The 24,172-nt window shown below is 39.7% G+C and overlaps 1 protein-coding gene and 1 pseudogene across 2 annotated transcripts in view; both read left to right on the top strand.

The window, feature by feature from the left end:
- Window positions 1-24,172, top strand: part of PDK3 (pyruvate dehydrogenase kinase 3) — a 75,693-nt gene that overhangs the window by 32,334 nt on the left and 19,187 nt on the right. For both annotated transcript variants that reach the window (XM_055267345.2, XM_055267346.2), the window contains exons 3-6: window positions 1,325-1,396; window positions 5,805-5,989; window positions 7,985-8,074; window positions 21,676-21,753. In XM_055267345.2, the coding sequence (XP_055123320.1) occupies window positions 1,325-1,396; window positions 5,805-5,989; window positions 7,985-8,074; window positions 21,676-21,753 (425 nt within the window). The remainder of the gene's footprint in view (window positions 1-1,324; window positions 1,397-5,804; window positions 5,990-7,984; window positions 8,075-21,675; window positions 21,754-24,172) is intronic.
- On the top strand, window positions 16,176-16,460 carry LOC129476330 (small nuclear ribonucleoprotein E-like; annotated as a pseudogene).

Here is a 24,172-nt window from a genome sequence, read left to right on the forward strand (position 1 = left end):
GGTCTCAAACTCCTGGCCTCAAGTGATCCACTCGCCTCAGCCTCCCAAAGTGCTGGGATTACAGGCGTGAGCTAACACGCCCAGCCCCCAGGGACTTTTAAAAAGTATGTCCAGCGATGAACATTCATTACTATCAAATGCGTTGTCCAAAGTTCACATGAGGCTGATGAATCAAGTGGCATTCTCATTGGAGTATTTATATGTGTAACAGTCACTTTTAGTTACTAGAGTGTCCTCATCCTCTATCCAAAGGTATAGATAATAGGATTAGTGGCAATTAATGGTTAGAAATAATTAGAATAAAAGGATAATTCTTTCAGGACATGTTAAAACCCCAAATAGAGATCACATATCTCTAATTGGAATATCTGAATCCCCACCAGATCCAACAGATCCTGGCTGGATATAGCTGCTGCACTAATGGGCCTCTCTGGATCTCATTTTTCTGTGTTCTCCAGATCTTAATGTTAGACAGACTGTTTCTTATACTGGCCCTGATTGAGATGTGGAGGTGTTCTTAATCCAGAAGCTGTTTCTGAGGGTTTAATTGGCCTTCTTTCTCCCCCATTAAGTATTGATGAAATTAATTTAACTCAGAAGGACCCTTCTTCACTTCTAGTTTCTAAGTTCCTGGCAGGCACTTCAATGTCACACATGTGTTTCTTAAAATGTATAAGTACATTTTTGGTAATCAAACTGTAGACTTGGTATATAAGTTAGGATATGTCTGTTTCTAAGTAGAGAAAATGCAACCGAACCTGGCTCATGTCACTAGAAGGTCCAGCTGTAGGGTGAGCTTTTGGTGTTGGTTTGATTCAGAGATTCATGAAGCTATCGAGGCCCTGCTTTCGATGGTGCTGGCTTCATTTTCAGAGTGGATTCCCCCCTGGTGGCAGAATAGCTGCAGCAGTTCCAGGCTTCCAATCCACACAGCACTGTACAAAAGCAGAGCAGGTTGGTTTCTCTGCCAAAGTCTTCTAGCGAGTCTTTTCTGTCATTTTACTGGCCTGAATTGAGACAGTATGTCCGTTCCTGAGCCATTCCCTGTGTTCAGGGGAACGCACACAGTGATAGGCTTAGACCTAAACTATTGGGCTAATGAATAATTAGTGACGAGAAATAGAATTGCCCAGAGAAAAATGGGGCCACCCAGGATCTTTGGAGGCACTAGCTTCCCTGATGCACTTGAGCCACGTAGGGGATGGGGATGGGATGGAGACCTGAGTGAAAATTTGGAGTGTTCTTAGGAAGAGGGAGAGGAGGGGTGGATGCTGGGCAGGCAACTAACATAGTAACTCTTCTTCTTCTTTTTTTTTCCTTTTAGGTATATGCAGAGTTTTCTTGAACTTTTAGAATATGAAAATAAGAGCCCTGAGGATCCACAGGTCTTGGATAAGTAAGTATGGTACCACTTACCTGAAAGTAAAAATATCTAGGTAAGAAAGATTTTGGTAAATGTAATTCAAGTCATTAAGACTCAAGGAGTATGATGTGGACAAAAGCGTTCATTTTCTTAATGAGTAATGACTCAACATTGGGTTTATTTTTTAATTCGAGTTAAGAATGTAACACAATACAAAAGTAATAATGACACTTTCAGTTTTCCTTTTATGATCTAATACTTAATACCTTTACCCAAGGCGAACTGGGCAGTCACTATAAATACTGCAGTAAATGTTCCATCTAGTGGTAGTTTTAAGAATGCAGTGGCCTTTGTATATACATGAGTTTATCTACTCAATCCTTTACAATTAAAAAAAAATTTCAATAGGATATTACATTTGAGCTCAAAAACTGTAGTGGTTTTATTTTGGAGAGGCATAAAAGAGTATGTTTTTTTATATAGCAACCTGAACTCTATTGCTCCCTTTGTGCGCAGACTGGCAAATTATCATGCTGATGAGATATTTCTGTTTTTCATTTTTATTTATCCCAGGAACACTAACTCTAGCTGTATGTTTTCCCCTCCAAGAGAAATTAAATATCCCTTTCACATTAATTTCTTCTTGTTTCATGTATATGTGAGTGGATGCGTATGGCAGGCCTGTTGTGCTGAGAAATTTCTAAGTATAAACTAGTCCACATAGTTGTGAGACTGAACACCTGACCTAATAGATGTTTCATAAGAAGAACTAGGGAAACACCATGTTATACAAGCAACCTTAGGAGGTATTTAACCCAGTCCTCTCAATCCACAGATAAGGAAACTGAGGTCAGAGATGTGAAGTGACTTGCCCAAAATTGTGACTGTTCATAGCAAAGCTGGACCTATAAGTTATGTTTACGTTTGAGCCATGAGTAGCTAGTTCTAGTCTAGTTGTAAACTAAAATTCAAAGGAAAAACAAAAGCTCTCACCTGTTTTATACTTTGTTGGGTGTTTTGTCTAATGGATCTGTGAAGTGTGGAAGGTGGAGAAGCATTGGGTTAGAGCCCCAGATGTAGCGTTTTCCTTGATATAAGCCACTGCTGTCATTTAAGCAATTATTAAATGAATTCAATCCAGGAGCTTTGTTTTCTCAAAAGTCATTAGCTGGTAACCGTTTGGCAGAAATCCTAAAACCTAGGGCTGACCACTGTAGCTCCAAATTTTAGAACAGATTTGTAGAAGTATAGTTGGTCCTTTGTACTGGCAGGTTCCACATTCTTGGATTCAACCAGCCACAGATCAAAAAGATATTCCGGGAAAAAAAAGCAATAAAAAATAATAATGCAACAATAAGAAATAATACAAATTTTTAAAATACAGTCTAACAACTGTTTACATAGCATTACATTGTATCAGGTGTTATAACTAGTCTAGAGATGATTTAAAGTATCCGAGAGGATGTGAGTAGGCTGTATGCACTATTTTAGATAGGGGACTTGAGCATCTGAGGATTTGGGTATCTGCGGGGATCCTGAAACCAGTCCCCTGTGGATACTGAGAGACGACTATACACGATGTTAAATTTCTGCTGTGTTTTTCCCGGAGTCCCATCTCAGTTTCTGGAACAGGTTATCAGATGTGATTTATGGCCACGAGCCTGCTTTGCAGACTGACAGTGCTGAATCCAGTGTGTGCTTGACCATCACAATAATAGCTGAGCTCTCACTCCGTGAGTTTTGTAGCTTGCCTAGGTTCATGTGGTTAGTTACGATAGTTGGCATTTGAGAAGGCTGATGTTCTTGGTGAAGGAAGGAGTGAAAGATGAGCGAGTATCATGGTAGCAGCCTTTTCTGTTTACCAAGAGGTTGTATGGGATCACCAGCAGGGAAATCATTGTAGTAAAGCAAAAGTAGCTTAGAGGACAAGCTTGTTGATCATTTATGATAGAGTTTAGAAGAGCCCGGAAGATTGGAGGAGAATTCTGAGCATTGAGCCATTGAGGTAAGTCTCCCCACTTCAGATAAGTTGAGGCACTTCTCTACTATAATGAATCGTTTCACTTTAGTAATATTTAACTTACAAATACGTTGCAACGAGTATTACATAAAGGACAAATTGTCTATTATAAAATTTTTTGTGAATAATGATGGCCTAATTTCAGTTTTACATCTTTATTGTCATTGTACATATGTATTTGTTACAGAAATATTTCATCATTCAGAAAAATAAGACTATAGAGATAAGTAAAAAGAAAGTCGCCCCAAATTTCTACTACCAGGGGACAACCACTATTACTATTTTCCTTTCTTCCATGCTTTTCCCTAGGCATGCATATATTTATATGTGTAAAATATTTTTACAAACATAACAAGTGTCAACATTATAGATCTACGCCATTATTAATAGTTTCATAATATTCATGTTAATAGTCCATCTTCAGATAGTTCATGCGATTTGATCTTCTATCACTGGATTTTAGACTGGTTTGTAGTTTTCATGCTACTATAAACAGTGCTTTAAAGAACAGCTTTTAAATACATCTGTTGGCCAGGCACGGTGGCTCACGCCTGTAATCCCAGCACTTTGGGAGGCCAAGGCGGGCGGATCACCTGAGGCCAGGAGTTAGAGACCAGCCTGGGCAACATGGCGAAACCCTGTCTCTACTAAAAATATGAAAATTAGCCAGGCGCGGTGGTGGGCAGCTGTAATCCCAGGTACTTGGGAGGCTGCAGGAGAATTGCCTGAACCCGGGAGGCAGAGGTTGCAGTGAGTCAAGATTGTGCCACTGCACTCTAGCCTGGGCAACAGAGCAAGACTCTGTCTCATAAATAAATGAATAAACAAACAAACAGCTGTTAACCTTGTCCAGTTATTTTCCTAGGATCAATTCCTGGAAGTGGAATTATTTTCTTTGGGCTTTTGCTGTATGTTGCTAATTGTCCTGAGAAGTGCCTCAGTTAAGCCCCAAACTCTAGCTGATGCTGATACATGGAGAATAAGTATCACATTGTTTTAAGTTGCTTTTCTTATTTGTAAGGGTGATGTTATTGGCATTTGTGCTTCTTCTTTGGTAAATTTTGCATTGATAGCAGATCCTTTGCCTAGTTTTCTGATGGGGTGCTAGTTTTTTCCTTTTTTTAAGTTTTTTGTTTTTTTTTTTCCACTTCATTTATTAATGTGTGTCCCTATAGGATTGCTAAAATTCTACATAGTCATATCATTTGTTTCTTCACATTATTTGTTTCTACCTTTGGTATTAAGCTTAGAACAGCCCTCCTTATCCCAAGATTATGTACTTATTCACCCGATTTTTCTGTTATCATTTCTGTGATTTCACCCTTTTACATTTTTAATCCAGTATTCGGTTTTAAGTCTTGAAATTAGGGTGTGACTTAAATTGTTAGCCCACTGTTCCAGTTAACTTGATTATTAGTTTGATTGTTTACCTACTGATTTGCAATGTCACTTTCTCAATATGCTTGATTTTTATATATACATACTCACTCATGGGCCTGGTCCTAAACTTTTTATTTAGTTCCATTGACTGACTTGTCTTATACCATTCTTAATGTATTTTCCCATATGCATATTTACAATAAGATGCCAGATACTTGAATAGTTTAATTGCCTGTGTTCTATCTGCATTTCATCACTGTATTTTACTGCTGTGAGATATTTATTTCCAAATTTTACTCTTAAACTGTATGAGACACTTTAGGAGGCTGAGGCGGGCAGATCACGAGGTCAGGAGTTCTAGACTAGCCTGGCCAATATGGTGAAATCCCGTCTCTACTAAAAATACAAAAATTAGCCGGGCGTGGTGGCGTACAGCTGTAGTCTCAGCTACTCGGGAGGCTGAGGCAGAAGAATTGCTTGAACTCGGGAGGCGGAGGTTGCAGTGAGCCGAGATTGCACCACTGCACTCCAGCCTGGGTGACAGAGTGAGACTTCGTCAAAAAAACAAACAAAACCCAAAAAACAGTGTGACATTATTTCTTTATTCATGGAAGCTATTGCTTTGAGATTCCTTTAATCAATCCTTGGAGATTTTGGAGGGATTGTCCTCATGTTCTCAGAAGAAGTACTGATATGTTCTGGAATTCTTTATTCAACTTTTATAGAACCTGTATTATATGTAATCACTTATCCAAAAAGTCAGTGGATTCCTAAAAGGGTATTTGAGCATTTTTTTTCTGTACTAGAACCTTTTACTTTTTGCACCTCTGAAAGAAGAGTTTCTGTAGAAATAAAGTTTCAAGCAAAAACTTGGCTCATACTTTAGTTTCTTGTGGGTGGTTCCTTGTTCTATGTAGTAAGAATAATGTCTCTACTTGTAAAAATACCAGCAGACAACTAGTCTGGGGACAGAGCTGGGAAGTCTGTGCATCAGCCCATGAGATATTAAGACTGACCACGTTTTGTTTCCCTCTCACACAGCTTTCTACAAGTTCTGATTAAAGTCAGAAATAGACACAATGATGTGGTTCCTACAATGGCACAAGGAGTGATTGAATACAAGGAGAAGTTTGGGTTTGATCCTTTCATTAGCACTAACATCCAATATTTTCTGGATCGGTTTTATACCAACCGCATCTCTTTCCGCATGCTTATTAATCAGCACAGTAAGTTGGGGTTTGTTGGTCCAGTTTTGAAAAGGTAACCATAGTGATTTCTCCCAAATGTTTTCCTGTTGTTAATTTACTGACCTGCATTTTTGGTTGTAGAAATTTCTAGTTTAGTTTTTCCTAAGTGAATCCTAGCCATTAAAAAGCTATTAATTTGTATTCTTGGTTAAAAGAAATGTTTGAGGCCGGGCGCGGTGGCTCACGCTTGTAATCCCAGCACTTTGGGAGGCCGAGGCGGGCGGATCACGAGGTCAGGAGATCGAGACCACGGTGAAACCCCGTCTCTACTAAAAATATAAAAAAAATCAGCCGGGCGTGGTGGCGGGCGCCTGTAGTCCCAGCTACTCGGAGAGGCTGAGGCAGGAGAATGGCGTGAACCCGGGAGGCAGAGCTTGCAGTGAGCCGAGATTGCGCCACTGCACTCCAGCCTGGGCGGCAGAGCGAGACTCAGCCTCAAAAAAAAAAAAAAAAAAAGAAATGTTTGAAAGGCTTTTATTAGGCTCACATTAGAGACAGGACCACTGCCTACCTTTTAAGTCTCTGCTGATACAGTCCTGATGGGGATGAGGGACCGCCTTTAATGGCAGCCGGGCCTTCATCTCTGAATACTTTCGTGTATCTCAGATTGTATTATTTTCTTTATCCAGGATGTTATGTGTTTTCCTTTTTAGTTTTAAAAACATTGACACTGGGAATATTGAATTGGATGTTGGTGATAGGAGCCATCAGTTCTTTATTTCACAGTGATCAGTGAAGTCAGATTAAGCCAGACTGTCAGTCCATAATCCCGTATTGAGAGTTTTAGTCTGCTCTTGAGGGTACTAAGCAGATATGAAAAAAACAACTAAAATTCCCTCCACACAAAAAACTTTTTGGCTCATCTTCAGCACTGTCTCTTTGGCTGATTTTATAATCCTTAAGGAAAAGCATCCACATGTCTAGAGCATAATTCACCCTGTTTGCTGCATCATGAAGTGGACAAACCGTCTTTATTTTACTAATTTGATTTATTTGGATAACTGAATGTTATAGAACTATTAAATGTGGCCTTATATTAAATGTATATCTTCAAAATGGAAATGTATGACAATTTATAGGAATAAAAGAGCCTAAATACTATTCAACTAAACTACTTAGATAACTCCAGTTGCTTTCTGATCTAAATACACATGTACACATATATACATGCATGTTTTTAGATCATTAGTTAAGCCTGCACACCTCTGTTTTTCTTCCCCTTAATCAGTTCGAACTTTATTAATTGGCCTAATGCCTGTATTTATCATTTTTCATAGTTTAAAATCTCCCCTATTTTATTTAGGCATCCTTCTTTTGTTAGTCGCAATTTTTGCTTGATTTAAAAATAAGAACACCTATAAATATTTGGATGCAGATTGCATTTTTCTTTGGGGCTTCTTTTGGCTTTTATTCAGAAACAAAATTTTGCAAATCTTGTATATTGTGAAATTATCTGAGTGTATTTTTAAAAATACTTGAATAAGTATTGTTTATGTACACAACATTGAAACATAATCTCCATTGGGGAGGCATCTGAAATGCTGCCAGTGAAGACACTTTGCAGGCTTGTCCAAATGGTATAGACCACATGTTCTAAATATTTAATGAAAGTTGGAATAAGTGTCTGGAGTAGTACTAAGAAGGTGGGTATACTTGACTAAGGATGAAAGTAAGTTTCTTCATCCATGTCACATTGGGAGAGGAAGAACGGGTTGGGCACCTGGCACGTGTCACTGCTTTAGAACCTGCTGACTGCACCTGCCAGACCTTAAACCACATCCTCCTCCTTCACTGACCAATAAGAGTTGCTCACCCATCAATTGTGTGTATTCCATTGCTCTAAGTTGCTGTGGATGCTAAAATGATTTTTACAAATAAGAGATCCTTTCTAAACATAAGCGCCTGTATTTCCCTGCGTGACCATCCCAGCCTGCTGTGTTTTAATCCCCTCCCTTTCCTTTTGTGTTCGTTTAGCACTTCTGTTTGGGGGTGACACTAATCCTGTTCATCCTAAACACATAGGAAGTATCGATCCCACCTGTAACGTGGCGGATGTGGTGAAAGGTAAGGAGACCGTTGTAATGGTATCGATTGTAGTTCAAATTGGATTGTGGTTTATTGGAGGCAGCTTGGCTATAGGGTTATTTTGCAGTGCAGTCTGCTGATTCATCAGGTCACTCTGAGCCCAAGCCACTTGATCCAGATGAAATGTTCTTTCTAGGCAGTTCAGGAAAGATGCATAATTGGTAATGCTCAAAATGTGCGTTTCTACTTTATTGATTAGAGTTTCATTTGTAGTTCTGTCTCAAACAGTAAACATTTAAGATTCTGATTGCCACTGTTATCTGAAAATTTCAGAGAATCCAAGTTCTTATCATAAAATTAGGTTGAATTCACGTGTCTGTAAAATTTAAACATATTTCTGTTGTTCACATCTGACTTTAGAATTTATGTGGCATGTAAGCTTCATGGGTTCATTGGACATTAAGCTAGACATTGTTCCAGTATCCTCTGGGAAGAAAAGCAAGCCCTATATCCGTAAGTCCCTGGTACCCAGGCACTTTGGATTTGAACAGCAGTTTCCTCATTATTTATTCATTTAAGATCAATGCTATCTCCAAGAAACCTTCCTGGTTGTGAGCGATCCACCAGGTACCTCTTCAGTTTTCTTCAGTGTTATGGTTACTTTGTGCAACCTCAGATCCCCAGATTGTCCCTTTCTGCAGATTATATCTCCTGTGTTGGCCTTTATCTCCCTTAAACACTCACCTCACAAGTTTCATGGCCGCAATTCTCTCTGATCTTCATCAAGGATCTTCGTTGCTCTTCAGCAGCCAGAGCAAAGGAAAACCTCTGCAATTTGTTTACCCTGGGCTTTCCTAAACCCAGGGAGGAGGACCAGACCTGTTGGTTTTAGCTTAGCCTAGGATTGTCAGGCTGCCCTGGCCTCAGCCTAGGATTGTCAAGCTGCCCTGGCCTCTGTTGAGTCACAACACATCTACTCACATTATTTCAGTTATAAGGTGAATCAGCCCAGCCTCAGCTCTAGGAATCCTATTGGTTGCTCTCTCACAAGATAACTTTGTGGTTTATCAGAACCTCCAAAGGCCTCTGGGGGCAAGGAGGAAAGGGTCAGTCTTATCATAGCTTACATGTTCATTAGGCCTTAGCTCAGTGCCTTTTATGAAACAGAAAACTTGGTTCAGACAGTTGATTACCCCTTTGAGAAAAAGGCACAATTTAGAAAGCAAAAGTGCATTGTGATATATGGTATGCGTGCATTTTCTCTTGAACTGTAACCAATTTGAGGTCAGGGTTTGTGTCTTAACATTTGTTTTATAACTTGCATAGAACCAACTGTAGTGCTTGTGTAGGTGATTAATAAATATTCCTTGGTTTGATACATTTTAAATCTTTTGAGAATATACTTTTAAAAACAGCTTTATTGAGATATAATCTCATATGATAAACTTCACCCATTTAAAATGCTCAATTCAGTGGTTTTTAGTGTATTCACAGAGTTGTGCAACCATCACCACAATCCAATTGTAGAACATTTTCTTTTTTTGTTTCTTTTTTTTTTTTTTTGAGACGGAGTCTCGCTCTGTTGCCCCGGCTGGAGTGCAGTGGTGCGATCTCAGCTCACTGCAAGCTCTGCCCTTCGGGTTCAAGTGATTCTCCTGCCTCAGCCTCCTGAGTAGCTGGGACTACAGGTGCATGCCACCATGCCCGGCTAATTTTTGTATTTTTAGTAGAGACGGGGTCTCACCGTGTTGGCCAGGATGGTCTCGATCTCCTGACCTTGTGATCCACCCGCCTTGGCCTCCCAAAGTGCTGGGATTACAGGCGTGAGCTACCACGCCTGGCCTGTAGAACATTTTCATCACCCCAGAAAGAAACCCTGGACCTGTTAGCAGTCACTCCCTTCTACCCTTCTCTCTAGCCCTAGACAACCACTAATCTACTTTCTGACTCTGTATGGATTTTCCTATTATAGACATTTCATATAAACAAAACAACACAATATGTGGTCTTTGGTAACTGGCTTCTTTCACTCAGCATAACATTTTCAAGGGTCATTGATGTCATAGCATCTTTCAGTACTTTATTCCTTTTTATGGCTGAAAAATATTCCATTGTATGAATATAACACATTTTATTTTTCTCTTCATGTTAGCTGGGTGATCTTAGACTTGGTTAAGTAACCTCTTTGGGGCTCAGATTCTTCATCTGTAAAATGATGCTCTTGGTAATTCACCTATATTTTAGAGTTAAATGAGTTCATATTTGTAGAACCCCTAAAGCAATGCTAGTACACAGTAAAGGCTGTAGACAGGTTTACTGGCAGCAGACAGTCCTTGGGTGTCAGACATGTCATTTGGCTTCCCATTTACGCTGTTGATTATATAATAGGTTGGTGCCTTTATTTTGTTTCTGGCATAAATTATAAAATATTTTTAAAAGTCATTTCAGGCTTTTATAAGACAATTGGAAATTTGAACACTGGATATTTGACATTAAAAATATGTTAACTTTCTAGGTGTGATATTGGTATCTGGTGGTGTTTTTATAAAGGAGTGCTAGCTTTGAGAGAGGTATTTAAAAATATTTACACATGATATGAAACGATGTGAGATTTGCTTCAAAATTATACACAGGGAGGGGAGTGAAAAGGACTGGGCATTTGTTAAAAATTCTTGAGGCTATTGATGGGCACATGGAGTTCATTATACTATGCTCTGTACTTGGGTATGTGTTTGGAATTCTTCACGGTAAATGTATTAGTCTGTTCTCATGTTGCTATAAAGAACTACCTGAAACTGGGTAATTTATGAAGAAAAGAGGTTTGATTGACTCACAGTTCTGCAGGCTATACAGGAGGCATGGCTGGGGAGGCCTCAGGAAACTTACAATCATGGCAGAAGGGTGAAGGGGAAGTAAGCACATCTTCACTTGATGGCAGGAGAGAGAGAGCGAAGGGGAATGTGCTACATACTTTTAAACAACCAGATCTCATGGGAACTCACTATCATGAGAACAGCAAGGGGGAAATCTGCCCCCATGATCCAATCACCTCCCACGAGGCCCCACCACCAACACTCAGGATCACTATTCAACATGAGATTTGGGTGAGGGTGCAGAGCCAAACCATATCAATGAAGTTTTAAAAACACTTGTTTTCATCATCTTATTGTTTCTCCACAAATAAAGTCTTTCACTAATTTTTAGGGAGCTTTTAACCAAGAACCAATACAACCAGATAAGTAACAGGGAGTTTTATGAAACTGTTACCACTTCTATAGGACAGAGAGATTAAGTGGTGCTAAAGTGAGTCAGAGGTGTCAGAGTGTGAGGAGGAATCGACTGTGACTTGACTCTTAATGTGAACAGAATCTATCGTTTTATGGCACTTACTCTGTGTTGCTCTTCTCTCATATTTAGTACATATTACCTGGCCTTGTCATTATTTGTACTTTCTTTTCTTTTGGAGATGGAGTCTCACTCTGTCGCCCAGGCTGGAGTGCAATGGCGCGATCTCGGCTCACTGCAACCTCTGCCTCCTGGGTTCAAGCAATTCTCCTGCCTCAGCCTCCCAAGTAGCTGGGATTACAGGCACCCACCATCATGCCCGGCTAATTTTTGTATTTTTGTAGAGATGAGGTTTCACCATGTTGGCCATGCTGGTCTTGAACTCCTGACCTCAGGTGATCTGCCCGCCTCGGCCTCTCAAAGTGCTGGGGTTACAGGCATGAGCCACTGTGCCCAGCCTATTTGTCTCTCTCTAACTAGGGTGCCAATTTCTAAAGGTCTGGAATTATTCTTATATGCTTTTGCATCACTCCTCTTAGGGTCAGAAGTTTTGTACCAAAAAGTAGCTGAAGATTATATGAAGAATAGTTTAATACGTATTTGAAAGAAAAAACCCTGGAAGTTTATGCCAACGTCTACCTCATAGCTTCCTCTGCTTTGTCCCTTTTAGACACAATTTTGACCCTGAGTCACAGTCCCCTCCTTTTTCTTCCCTCTTCTTGTACTCACAGCTTTATCTTCAGTCTTTCTCCTGCCTTTATTAACTATGTTATACCCATTATTGTACTGTGAACAAAGTTTACTGCTTCCTCTTATTTAATCATTCCTGCCACTCACTTAGCATAATTAAAGCTTGGAGTTCCTGGTGAAGCCCTATGCAATAACAGTCACTTCTTGTGCCCTTTTGTGACTCAAAATCCCTCTTTCCCCCACACACACATACACACACACGTGCGCACACACACGCTTGGACATGTACACACATACAAATCCCACCCCCACACTCATGGGGTAAGCAGGAAGGACTGGCATGCTCCCCATTCCCCACGCCTCTCTCAAACCATGTTTTTTCATCTCTCAATAGCATCCTCCCTTAAGGAAAAAAACAGTGGAGGTAGTTTCAGATTCTGAAAGTGTATAACCCTCTAAAGCAGCAGCCACATAATCAACTTTCTGACTTCCTTCATTTCCTTCATAAATGATGCATACCGATACCCACAGCACACTAAATACTCTTGGCTTATGTGTATTTTCTGGAATGCTATTGTACTTCTGCTTCCACCTGGTGAGGTGCATGCTTACTAAGGGTCACTTATTTGTACCCAAGCCCTTGGTGTAAGTTATACTGACTGTTGTGACTATATAATTTATTTAAATGTTATGTAAACGGAAGAAATATGCATACAAAAAAGAGACTTATTTCTGTTAAAACCAAGTTGAATGCTTTGGAGGTACTCTTAAAAATGTTATGAAATTACTGTGAGTAAGAAAACGATTAGATTACAGGGCAGCATGGAGTAAAAATCTTACCTGGAATTTATACCCAGGTTGCTTCACAAGTATCTTTAAGTTTATTATGCTTTAAAGAAATAGGAATCGGAATTCATAGATGTAAGTGATATTGTTCATCCAAGAAAGACGAACTGGAACCCCAAACTGATCCACATTCAAAGAAAAGGCCTTATATGAATATACTGACAGAGAAATAAATTGTATGTTCAAATGTGCATTTTAAGTTAATGTTTACGGTAGTAATCACATTTTATGGTTTCCCACTTTACCCAACATTTTTGTTAATCATCCAACTCCTTTTCCCAGTTGGGATAGTCAAGAAGACTAATGCCATTTTACCAAAATAATAAAAGGGCTCATCGAAGAAAGTTTAGAAAATATGGGAAAAGAGAGAAGAGAATAAAAATTACCTGTTTTCATAATTTACTGAGAACATTGTTTTATACATTTGAACTCATATCAGATTTATAGATAGGTGTGTAGCTGCAAATATTGTGTCTAATCTTTGTCTCTGTGAAATCCATAGTATTTGTGTATTTCTCTATCTCCAGCACTAATGCCCATCACACACACCCTTCCTGGCTGAATTCGATACCCCATGGTAGAAGCCTCTATCCCACTGTCTGCATCAATATTGTTGGAGTTCTTCCTGTGTCTAATCTGTGATACTCATTATCTGTATATGCAAACGGTCTTTCCAGCCAAGTGTGCATAACCTTTATTCTGCAGTGGGGGGTTGGCCTTACAGCAGTTACTTTTTCTACCCTGGCAAATGGGCTAGGCAACCTAGAAGGAAACCTGCAGGCCTCTCTTTTCCTTGTAGACCAAAGCAGATGTCTCCAGTCAACTGTCTGCTTCATTTCCTATGGACCCTCTTAATTTTTTGAGCATCAAATGCTTATGCAGAAGTTCTTTCTACCTCCAAGTAAGACTGAGAGAGAATAAAGAAGGCACAGAGCACCAAAGGTTGAAAGGCCTGAAATTTCTTCTGTGTCTTCTAGCTAAAAGGCAGTGGAGTCTCCATCCCCAAATGCCCCAGGAGCAACCATCAGAAGGTCTCAAGAGGCCCAGGCCTCACCAGCTCTTCTTACCAATCCCTGCCAAGTGTTGCCAAGGAAAGGAAGAAATGGATGTCAGCCTCTTTTGACTCTTAGTGAAGTCTTACTGTTGCCTTCCTCTTTTTAGAGTAGTTGGTATTTTCACCCTGGCTTTTTACCTTCTTCCACTATCCTCTGAGATTTCTTAGTTAATCTTCTAACTCAGAATCTCTATAGCTAATCTTTTATTTCCTTCCTTTTGTTTTAAGCAGTTGGATGTTGCGAGAGTAAGGGCTCTGTGTTTTAATGACAGCCCTACTAATGATTTTCTTAGCTGTGAAGATCCTACATGGTTTAAGCATAGTCAAATGTCCAGCCCAAATGACCCTGTGTGGGCGTGTGTGTATGAGCCTCTTTGTGTGCACACATGTGTGTTTTATAGGTTTAATAAGTGTTGGCTAGGTGCAGTGGCGCACACCTGTAATCCCAACGCTTTGGGAGGCCAAGGCGGGTGGATCACCTGAGGTCAGGAGTTCGAGACCAGCCTGGCTAACATGGTGAAACCCCATCTCTACTAAAAATACAAAAGTTAGATGGGCATGGTGGCAGGCACCTGTAATCCCAGCTACTCAGGAGGCTGAGGCAGGAGAATTGCTTGAACCCGGGAGACGGAGGTTGCAGTGAGCCGAGATCACGCCATTACACTCCAGCCTGGGCAACAAGAGTGAAACTCCGTCTCAAAAAAAAAAAAAAAAAAAAAAAAAAGACAAACAACAACAACAACAAAACAAATGTTAAGCCCACTCCCATCCTTAGATCTCTCGAGACAGATTACAGAAAACTCCTATGTAGAAGAGTAGAGACAATATTTTTATTTTTGACTAGACAGTTGTATCAACATATAAAAGTGGGGTGCATCTTGTGTAGCATTAATTGAATGTGCAGAACACTGAAGCATGCCTCCTTGCTGCTTATTTAGCACCTTAATATCTACCTTTACACATCTGCAAATTATAGACTCCAGGTAGTGAATGCTAGAATTAGTGTTGTAAAGCAGGTCCTATTATCCTTTGGGAGATGCCTTCCACTGTGACCCTTTTCCCTCCTTTCTTTGTAAGAAGCTAGGAAATAAAATGGAAAATCCTGCTGTAAGATCATTTTGAAAGTATAAACTTAAATACTTGGTATAAAAATCGATTCTCGCAGTGATGCTAAGTTGCGTGTGTTGTTCCTACATGCTATTATTGCTTAATATAATAGCACACAAGTGGTATCCTCAGAGCGCGTGACATTATTCTGGCTCAGAAATAATGTCTTGTGCTCTCACTTTGGGCTCTTCAGGTTACAAGTAACAGAGACCCACTCACGCTAGCTCAAGAAAAATTTATCAAAAGAACCTGGTAGGTCCCATGATAATCCAAGGACAGGAAGCACTTTACAGTTGGAGCTATAGAAATTGGAATTATCAGCCTGGCCAACATGGTGAAACCCCATCTCTGCTAAAAATACAAAAATTAGCCAGGTGTGGTGGCATGTGCCTGTAATCCCAGCAACTCGGGAGGCTGAGGCAGGAAAATCACTTCAACATGGGAGGCAGAGGCTGCAGTGAGCTGAGATTGCACCACTGCACTCCAGCCTGGGTGACAGAGTGAGACTCCATCAGAAAAAAAAAAAGAAATTGGAATTAGGAAACAGAAAACAAGGTTGTTTTCTGTGTGTGTTTGCAACTGGAGTTGCCAAGTCATGGCCTTTCCGCCTTTCTCTGTGCCTGCTCCTTTACCTGTTTTTGTCTGTATACTGGACGACTCAGTGGCAGCTTGTTGGGCACTCTAGTCCTTCACAGATCATGATAATTCTCAATGTACCCTTTTGGCTTCTGCCCTGCCTGATCACCCCAACTGTCTTGATCCTAAATTCTCAAAAGATGCATTTAATTAACTCAGCTTATCTTTTTTTGCCCACGATCTTGATTCTAAATTCCCAAAAGATGAATTTAATTAACTCAGCTTATCTTTTTTTTCCCCCTACGATCACAGGTTTTAGGATTCTGATCAATCTGGAGACTGGTTGCCCTTACATTGGATGTTCTGCTCCCACTCCCACTTGCCCAGTCTGCTGTGGTTTGGAGCGTGAGGTGTGGGGGCCTACCCCTGTAAAAAATCTCCGTTGGATCCCACTTGGGATGGGTTTGGGGTAGGAAGGATGGTGATAGACATGCCTTATTAGAATTGCTTTGAGACTTGAAAGGCAGCATATCAATTCCAGAAGGTGGGGTGCGGGTCAGTGTTGTCTCTGTGGGTTCCACCATGGTGCACTGTGGCCAGGGCCAAAAAATGCAGGAGGTGAATGTAGCCCATCAACCTTACCTTCATCTTCAGATACTTGCAAAATAGATCTCGGATTCAGGTATGGCTCTATGAGCAAGTGAATATGCTGATAGAGGGCCTTATCATTGGTTTTGACGAGTCTGCGAACCTCATATCAGATGATGCAGAAGAGATTCATTGTGAAACAAAGCCAAGAAAACCCCTGGACCAGATCGTGCTAAAGGAGATCATATTCTGCCACAAAATGTCTCTAACCAGAAATGATCAAGGAAGTGAGAAACTATTGAGAACTTGTTTTTTTAGGTGTCCTTTGTTGGGAGTATAGTTCTAAAATGTCTGTTCAGATTGTTTTCATTATCCATATATATTATTACTAGATGACAGTAAATGCTGTGGGATTGTTTTTATTAAAAAATAAAAATAAAAACAAAAACATCCCATCAGCACTTTTCTATTGTTTTCTGGTCATTTACATTTACCTTTTTCTGACAGTGGCTTCTTAAACTTCAGCTTTATGATTTTCTGTATTCTATTAGACTCAAAGTTAGGGACCTTGGCACCTTCCTTTTAATTTTTTCAGCACTCACTCAAATTCATCCTAGTCCAGCCTCTCATATTTTTTGTCTCAAATGATTGCATGTATTCAAGATAGATGCTAATATTTGATAGCAGAGTTCTGTGGTGAATTTTGAATAGGAAAATCTGATGAAACAACCTCCATTATCTATTAAATTTTCCTGTGTGCTATTTCTTAAAACGGATTCATGGCTAGTTTAGTTCTGTTGGGCTGATTGCTGTGTGAACCTTCACCCTGTTCTCAGCCTTTTAAAATTTTAGTCTAATGTATTTACAGTTTAGATATTTTAACCTGGGGAAGTATGTATGAGCCACACCTACAGTTTTGTTAATTACTTTATAATCAGTACCTTAAAACCCTTGAAAACAGATTCCTAAAATAAGGCATGTCACTTATATTCAGTGGCAATAATAATTCTCTAATATTTTCTTCTAAAGATTGATGGTAAATATTGGCTCCAGTATGCACATAAAAGTGATTTGGCAGTTATCTTTTTTGAAATTTTGATTTCTGATTTAAAAAATAGAAAAATTTGATTAGAAAGCTTATTATAAGTAGAATTTGCATTTTACTGTAAATGTAAATTACAAGCCATTAGTTGAATTTTGGTTTTGATGGCGATATTTTAAAGCTTTTTCATTTTTGTGTTAAATTATTTTACTTAAACAGAAATGTCCTGTTTGAATATGTAAGTGCTGTTACCCCAGTACCTCATAATCATTCATACCCTGGGAGAGATGAGTGGCAGAATTAGTGTGACTCAGACTTGATTTTCCAAGGAAGTGGTGTAGCTTCTCTTCCGAATTACCTGCTAAGCTTTAAGAATGTGGACTCTCAGGCCTCAGCATAGAGCTACTGCCTCGGAATTTCCAGGGGTTCCTTTCATAATCTGTACTCTTTCTTTTAAATTTGGTAACGAATCCCACACACAGCTAGATTGGGGAATGAGTCTAGGCCTCTAGTTCCCAGTCTCACCAAAAGGAACACCTCCCGTCAGTGTAATTTACTGCATGTTGAGAACTTAATCATGGGCCAGAGGATTGTTCCATTTAACAAATGCTCACTAAGTGTGTATTGTGTCCAAGGCATTGCAACATGCATTGTGTCCAAGGAATTTACAAAGATGCATAGTATATATATAATACCATTAATGCCCTCGAAATACTTTTGGCTAGCTGGTGTATGTGAGTCTACATTGTGATGACTTGAGTTCTTCAAGGATCATCATGCAATTCTTAATTATAGCATTGATACACTGTAAGTTGTAGTGATGCTTTAAAAATTCTTATTCACACGTGGTTTTAGGAGCTGTACTGGGTCTTTGTGTTTTGAGTTGGCTGCTTCTGTCTGGGCTTGGTCTTTCACATGTTAAATTTGTGTAGCACATTTTCTTAACAACGCTGTCATAATCATGCTACTGGGCAAGTGAATTCCATGAGGAATTAGCACATTTAGTGGGTTTAGGTTATTTTTCTTTTGTAGTGAATGGAAGAGCACTGTTTAAACATCTTTATTACGTACCAGGAGGAGTTGTTTTGTGGAGATGTGTTGGCTTTGTGTATTGATAATGAATGATCGTTTTTAGGTTTCAGTGTTTGTGATCTTGGAAGTTCCTGTTCAGCTTTGTGCTTTCACGTCACTAGGTGGAGATGTAGCATTGTTTGGTGGCATAGGCTAAGCAAGAGGAGTGAGTCTTGATTTCTCTTCTTTTGACAAAAGTACTTTACAGATATTTGGTAAGGTTTATTATAGCCTAGGAAAACACTTGTAAATTTAGTACAATTCAAAATTTTTAACTTTTTTTTCAGGATTGAAATTCAATCCTACTTGTCTATTTTCATACTGATCAACTCTTTTAAACATTTTTTTCTCCTCTTACTGCTGTTTCCTTTTTGCTGTCCCTCATTATTTCACCTTGTCTGAGTTATTTTAATGTCTCTATCTTTGGTTCTTTATAGGGATTTAATTCTAAAAGTTTAGTAAAGGAATCAGAATTCTTACTCTGAGGTCAAATAATAGATAATTAATTTGGTAGCAATATGAAGTCAATGAACTAAAATTTATAGTCTGAACATACCCTAATCTTATCTTTGTATTATTTTAGGTTAATAATGTCAGTTTTTAACATTAACATTCTATAGGGCTTACTTCTCCCCCTTTCCGTCCTTCCTTCTTTCTCTTACCTCTTGAATATTAAACAAGCACAGTATTTACTTTTGCACAGTATTGATGTGGGGAATATAAAGGAAATAAGAGCCTGTCTCCAAAGAGCTGATAATCCTGTTGAGAACATTCCAAATGTGCCCACAAAGCAGCAGTTTTCTACTCCTAGGTGTATATCCAAGATAGATGAAGGCATATGTTCACACAAACGTTTGGACATGAAGGTTCATAGCAGCACTATTCATAATAGCCAAAAAGTGGAAACAACCCAGATGTCTACCAGCTGATGAACGGATAAAGAAAATATGGTATACTTGTACGATGGAATGTGATATAGCAATAAAAAGAAATGAGGTCCTGATACATGCTATGATGTAGATGATGCTTGAAAACATGCTGGTGAAAGAAGCCAGTTACAGAAGACCGCATATTATTCCGTTTATGTAAAAAGTCCAGAATAGCAAATCTATAGAGATAAAGTAGATCCATGGTTGCCTAGGGCTGGGTGGAGGGGAGTAACTGCTAATGGGTTCGGAACTTCTTTTTGTAGTGATGAAAATGTAAACTTGATTATAGTGATTAATGCACAGCTCTGACTATATACTAAAAACCACTGAGTTGTATGTACTTTTTTTTTTTTTTTTGAGATGGAGTCTCGCTCTGTTGCCCAGGCTGGAATGCAGTGGTGTGATCTCAGCTCACTGCAACCTCTGCCTCCTGGGTCCAGGGGATTCTCCTGCCTCAACCTCCCAAGTAGCTGGGACTACAGGCATCCGCCACCATGCCTGGCTAATTTTTGTATTTTTAGTAGAGAAGGGGTGTCACCATGTTGGCCAGGCTGGTCTCAAACTCCTGACCTCAAGTGATCCCCCTGCCTTGGCCTCCCAAAATGCTGGGATTACAGGTGTGAGCCGCTGTGCCCGGCCATGTGTACACTTTACTTTCAATGAGTGAATTGTATGGTATAAGAATTATCTCCAATAAAGATTTTTAAAAAGTAAATTACCAAAAGGTTTAAAATTTACCAAACTAAGGTTGTTTTCTTTTGTTTGTTTTTGTTTTTGTTTTTTGAGACGGAGTCTCACTCTGTCCCCCAGGCTGGAGTGCAGTGGCATGATCTCGGCTCACTGCAACCTCCACCTCCTGGGTTCAAGCAATTCTCCTGCCTCAGCCTCCCAACTAGCTGGGATTACAGATGCTCAACACCATGCCTGGCTAATTTTTGTATTTTTAGTAGAGACGGGGTTTCACCATGTTGACCTGGCTGGTCTTGAACTCCTGGCCTCAAGTGATCAGCCCACCTCGGCCTCCCAAAGTCCTGGGTTTACAGGTGTGAGCCACTGCACCCGGCTCAAAGACTGTTTGTTGACCATCTACACAGGCACTATACGAAGTTCTATGCAAGTTATAAAACAAGTGTTAAGACACAAACGCTGACTTCAGATTGTTTACAGTTCGAGAGAAAAGGCATACATGCAATGTCCAATGTCTTGTAATGCACCTTTGCTTTCTGAATCTGCTCCCCATCTTTGAATCTCCTGAATTCTGTCTTCCAGCTGTTTCTGTAATGGCTCATGTCTTCTTACCATATGTCTTATATTTTATCCTTTAAAAAGCGGACTGTTGCTCCTCAGACTTTGATAAATATCAGCCCCAGCCTGTTACCTTTAACTAACTTAAAGGACCTTTTAAAGTGATAGTGGCATCTCCAGTAACTTAAATTGTGTGGCTCATGGAAATCCATTCATTCAGCAAATACTTACTGAGGTTTCACTTACAAATAACTCTGGCAAATCACAAGACTGTTGGCATTATTATTTTTAAGATCATGACAAATATTCTTTTGCTACAATTTAGTCAGGTTGCATGGTGCTTAGAAAGTATAGTCTTGAGTTCCTAAATTTTCATGAAAAATATATTTTGGTAATAGTTATAAGTTAAGCAAGTATGCGTTTGGTATAGAGCTAGCTGAATTGCCAGTATTCTAGTATGTTGACATTGTTATGGTCATTAAAACTTTAAGAAAAGAAAGCCAGGCACGGTGGCTCATGCCTGTAATCCCAGCACTTTTGGGAGGCCAAAGAGGGTGGATCACCTGAGGTCAGGAGTTCGAGACCAGCCTGGCCAACATAATGAAACCTCATCTCTACTAAAAATACAAAAATGAGCCGTGCGTGGTGGCACATGCCTGTAGTCCTAGCTACTCGGGAGGCTGAGGCAGGAGAATTGCTTGAACCTGGGAGGCGGAGGTTGCAGTGAGCCAAGATGGCACCACTGCACTCCAGCCTGGGCAACAGAGTGAGACTCTGTCTCAAAAAACAAATGAAGAAACAAACAAAAAATCCTTTAAGAAAAGAGAGATTAGCTGGGCATGGTGGCATATGCCTGTAAGGCCAGCTACTTGGGAGGCTGAGGCAGGAGGACTGCTTGAGCCCAGGAGTTCGAGGCTGCAATGAGCTACGATCACACCACTGTACTCTAGCCTAGGCGACAGAGTGAGACGCTGTCTTGGAAAAAATAGAAAAGAGAAATTTTGCTTTAGTCATGGTAATTCTATTAAAGCCACAAAAGGGTATTTTGTAAAAGGTTGTAGTTGATTAATTCTACATCCATTCATTTAGACAGTTTGTTTATCTTATATGCCTATAGATAAATACATGCACATGTGCACACACACACACATACATGCTTGTGCCTATGTTATTAGTGCAGCAGCTAAACTTTTTCCTTTTCTTGCAGATGCATATGAAACAGCCAAGATGCTGTGTGAACAGTATTACCTGGTAGCTCCAGAGCTGGAAGTCGAAGAGTTCAATGGTAAAAGAAAACTAATTTTAACCTTACATTCAAAAAAGCTGACTAAGAAGCTGTTTATACCTAAGCCATATTTCAGTGAGATCCAAAAATTATACTGATTTTTCATTTTCTTATATCTTTTTAAAACTTTCTATGCTTTTGGTCAACCAGATATATTATTGTAAGGAGTTTTTGTACAGGAATGCATAATGTGTTAAACCCCAGAATTCTTGGAACAGAAGTAATCAAGGTAGAGTATGTAGAAAGGTATAAATAGGCCCCTCTCAAAGTAACAAATGCAAGCAGTCAATAAACATATGGAAAAGTGTTTAACTTCACTAATCAAGGAAGTGCAAACAAAAACACAGACAAATGCCTTTTTTTTTTTTTTTTTTTGAGAAGTCTTGCTCTGTTGCCCGGGCTGGAGTGTAGTGGTGTGATCCCAGCTCACTGCAGCCTCTGCCTTCCAGGTTCAAGTGATTCTCTTGCCTCAGCCTCCTGAGTAGCTGGGATTACAGGTGCCTGCCACCATGCCCAGCTAATTTCTGTATTTTTAGTAGAGACAAGGTTTCACCATGTTGGCCAGGCTGGTCTCGAACTCGTGACCTCAGGTGATCCACCCGCCTCAGCCTCCCAAAGTGCTGGGATTACAGTCGTGAGCCACCATGCCCAGCCAGAAATGCCATTTTTTTTCTTTTAAAATGACAGTGATTAAAACATGTTAATGCTTTGAATTTGTGCCCATAAAAATACTTTCTTACCAGCACATACATTTCTTGTATAAGCTAAAAGTGGTATTCCCTTTCTAAAAAATGCCAGCAATGTTCTTTCTCTTTGGCCCAGTAAATAAGTTAATAATGGTCATATTCCTTGGTCCAGTAAATTAAACTTCAGAACACTTATTATAAGAAAATAGAGGCTGGACACAGTAGTTCACACCTGTAATCCCAATACTTTGGGAGGCCAAAGTGGGTGGATCTCTTGAGTCCAGGAGTTTAAGACCAGCCCGAGTGACATGGTGAAACCCCATCTCGACAAAAAATACAAAAATTAGCCAGGTGTGGTGGCACTTGCTTGTATTCTCAGCTACTTGGGAGGCTGAGGCAGGAGAATCACTTGAACCCGGGAGGTGGAGGTTGCAGTGAGCCGAGATAGTGCCACTGCACTCCACCCTGGGCAATAGTTTGAAACCCCATCTCAAAAAACAAACAAAAATCTATGAAAATAGAGATGCACAGATTTATGTACAAGATTGATGATCACAGTAGTGTTCTTATAAAGTTAGAAAACAACCCAAATTTTCCACAATAGAGCATTGTTTAACTGAATTGTGGTACACCCATTAGATGGAATACTATGCAGCCCTTTGAAATAATGCTTTAAACGAATAATGTATGGGAAAAATTGAGATTTTTTTAAAAATACAGGCTATAAAAGTTTATAATAGTGGAAGTTCATTGGAAAATATTTTGAAGGATTTATACTACCAAAATACAAATAGCAGCTCTCTGGGTAATGAGGTTACAGATGATTTTTATGTTCATCGTATGATTGCATATTTATTTGCACATTCCTTTTATTTTTTTATTTGCAAATTATGGAAGAGACATGCTTATCACAAATATACAAATACAGAAATGTGACTGAAAAGGGAAATCCCCCACTACTTTCTCAGTCCCATATAGAGCTTTGGTTTTTGCATAAAGCATGTATAGCTTTAACCCTATTTATAACGTGTTTTTCACTTCACCTTGAAGACCTTTGCAAGTATTAATCTCATTTAGAGATTATCCATAGTGTAGCTTACCATAATTTATTTAACTGTTTTCCTATGGGCATACATTTAGGATTTCCGGTTTTCCTATATTCCATATAATGAGCTATGAAAGAGTGTGAGAGGTGAAGAGGGTGGAAAAATTTGTGAACGTATGAAAGTATTTCTGCAGGTTGGATTCCTAGATGTGGAATGACTGAGCAGGGTGTGAGCATTTACAATTAAAGATAAAACAGGCCAGGCATGGTGGCTCACACCTGTAATCCCAGCACTTTGGGAGGCTGAGGCAGGAGAACCTCTTGAGCCCAGGAGTTCGAGACTAGCCTGGGCAAGATAGCAAAACCCTGTCTCTACACAAAATAGAAAAATTAGCTGGACATAGTGGCATGTGCCTGTAATCTCAGCTACTGAGGAGGCTGAAGTGGGAGGATCGCTTGAGCCCAGGAGGTAGAGGCTGCAGTGAGCCGAGATCACATGACTGCACTCCAGCCTGGGTGACAGAGCAAGACTCTGTCTCAAAAAAAAAAAAAAAAAGATAAACCAAATTCCCCTTCAGAAGTACACTAAAAATGTATTTCTCTTATAACGAGATAAAACTATGAAAGGAGTTCAGGCTGCTGTTGAAGGACATGGCCCCTCCATTTGACTAGAAGGCATGGAGTCAAA

The sequence above is a fragment of the Symphalangus syndactylus genome, chromosome X (genome assembly GCF_028878055.3).
Source record: "Symphalangus syndactylus isolate Jambi chromosome X, NHGRI_mSymSyn1-v2.1_pri, whole genome shotgun sequence".
Taxonomy (NCBI): domain Eukaryota; kingdom Metazoa; phylum Chordata; class Mammalia; order Primates; family Hylobatidae; genus Symphalangus; species Symphalangus syndactylus.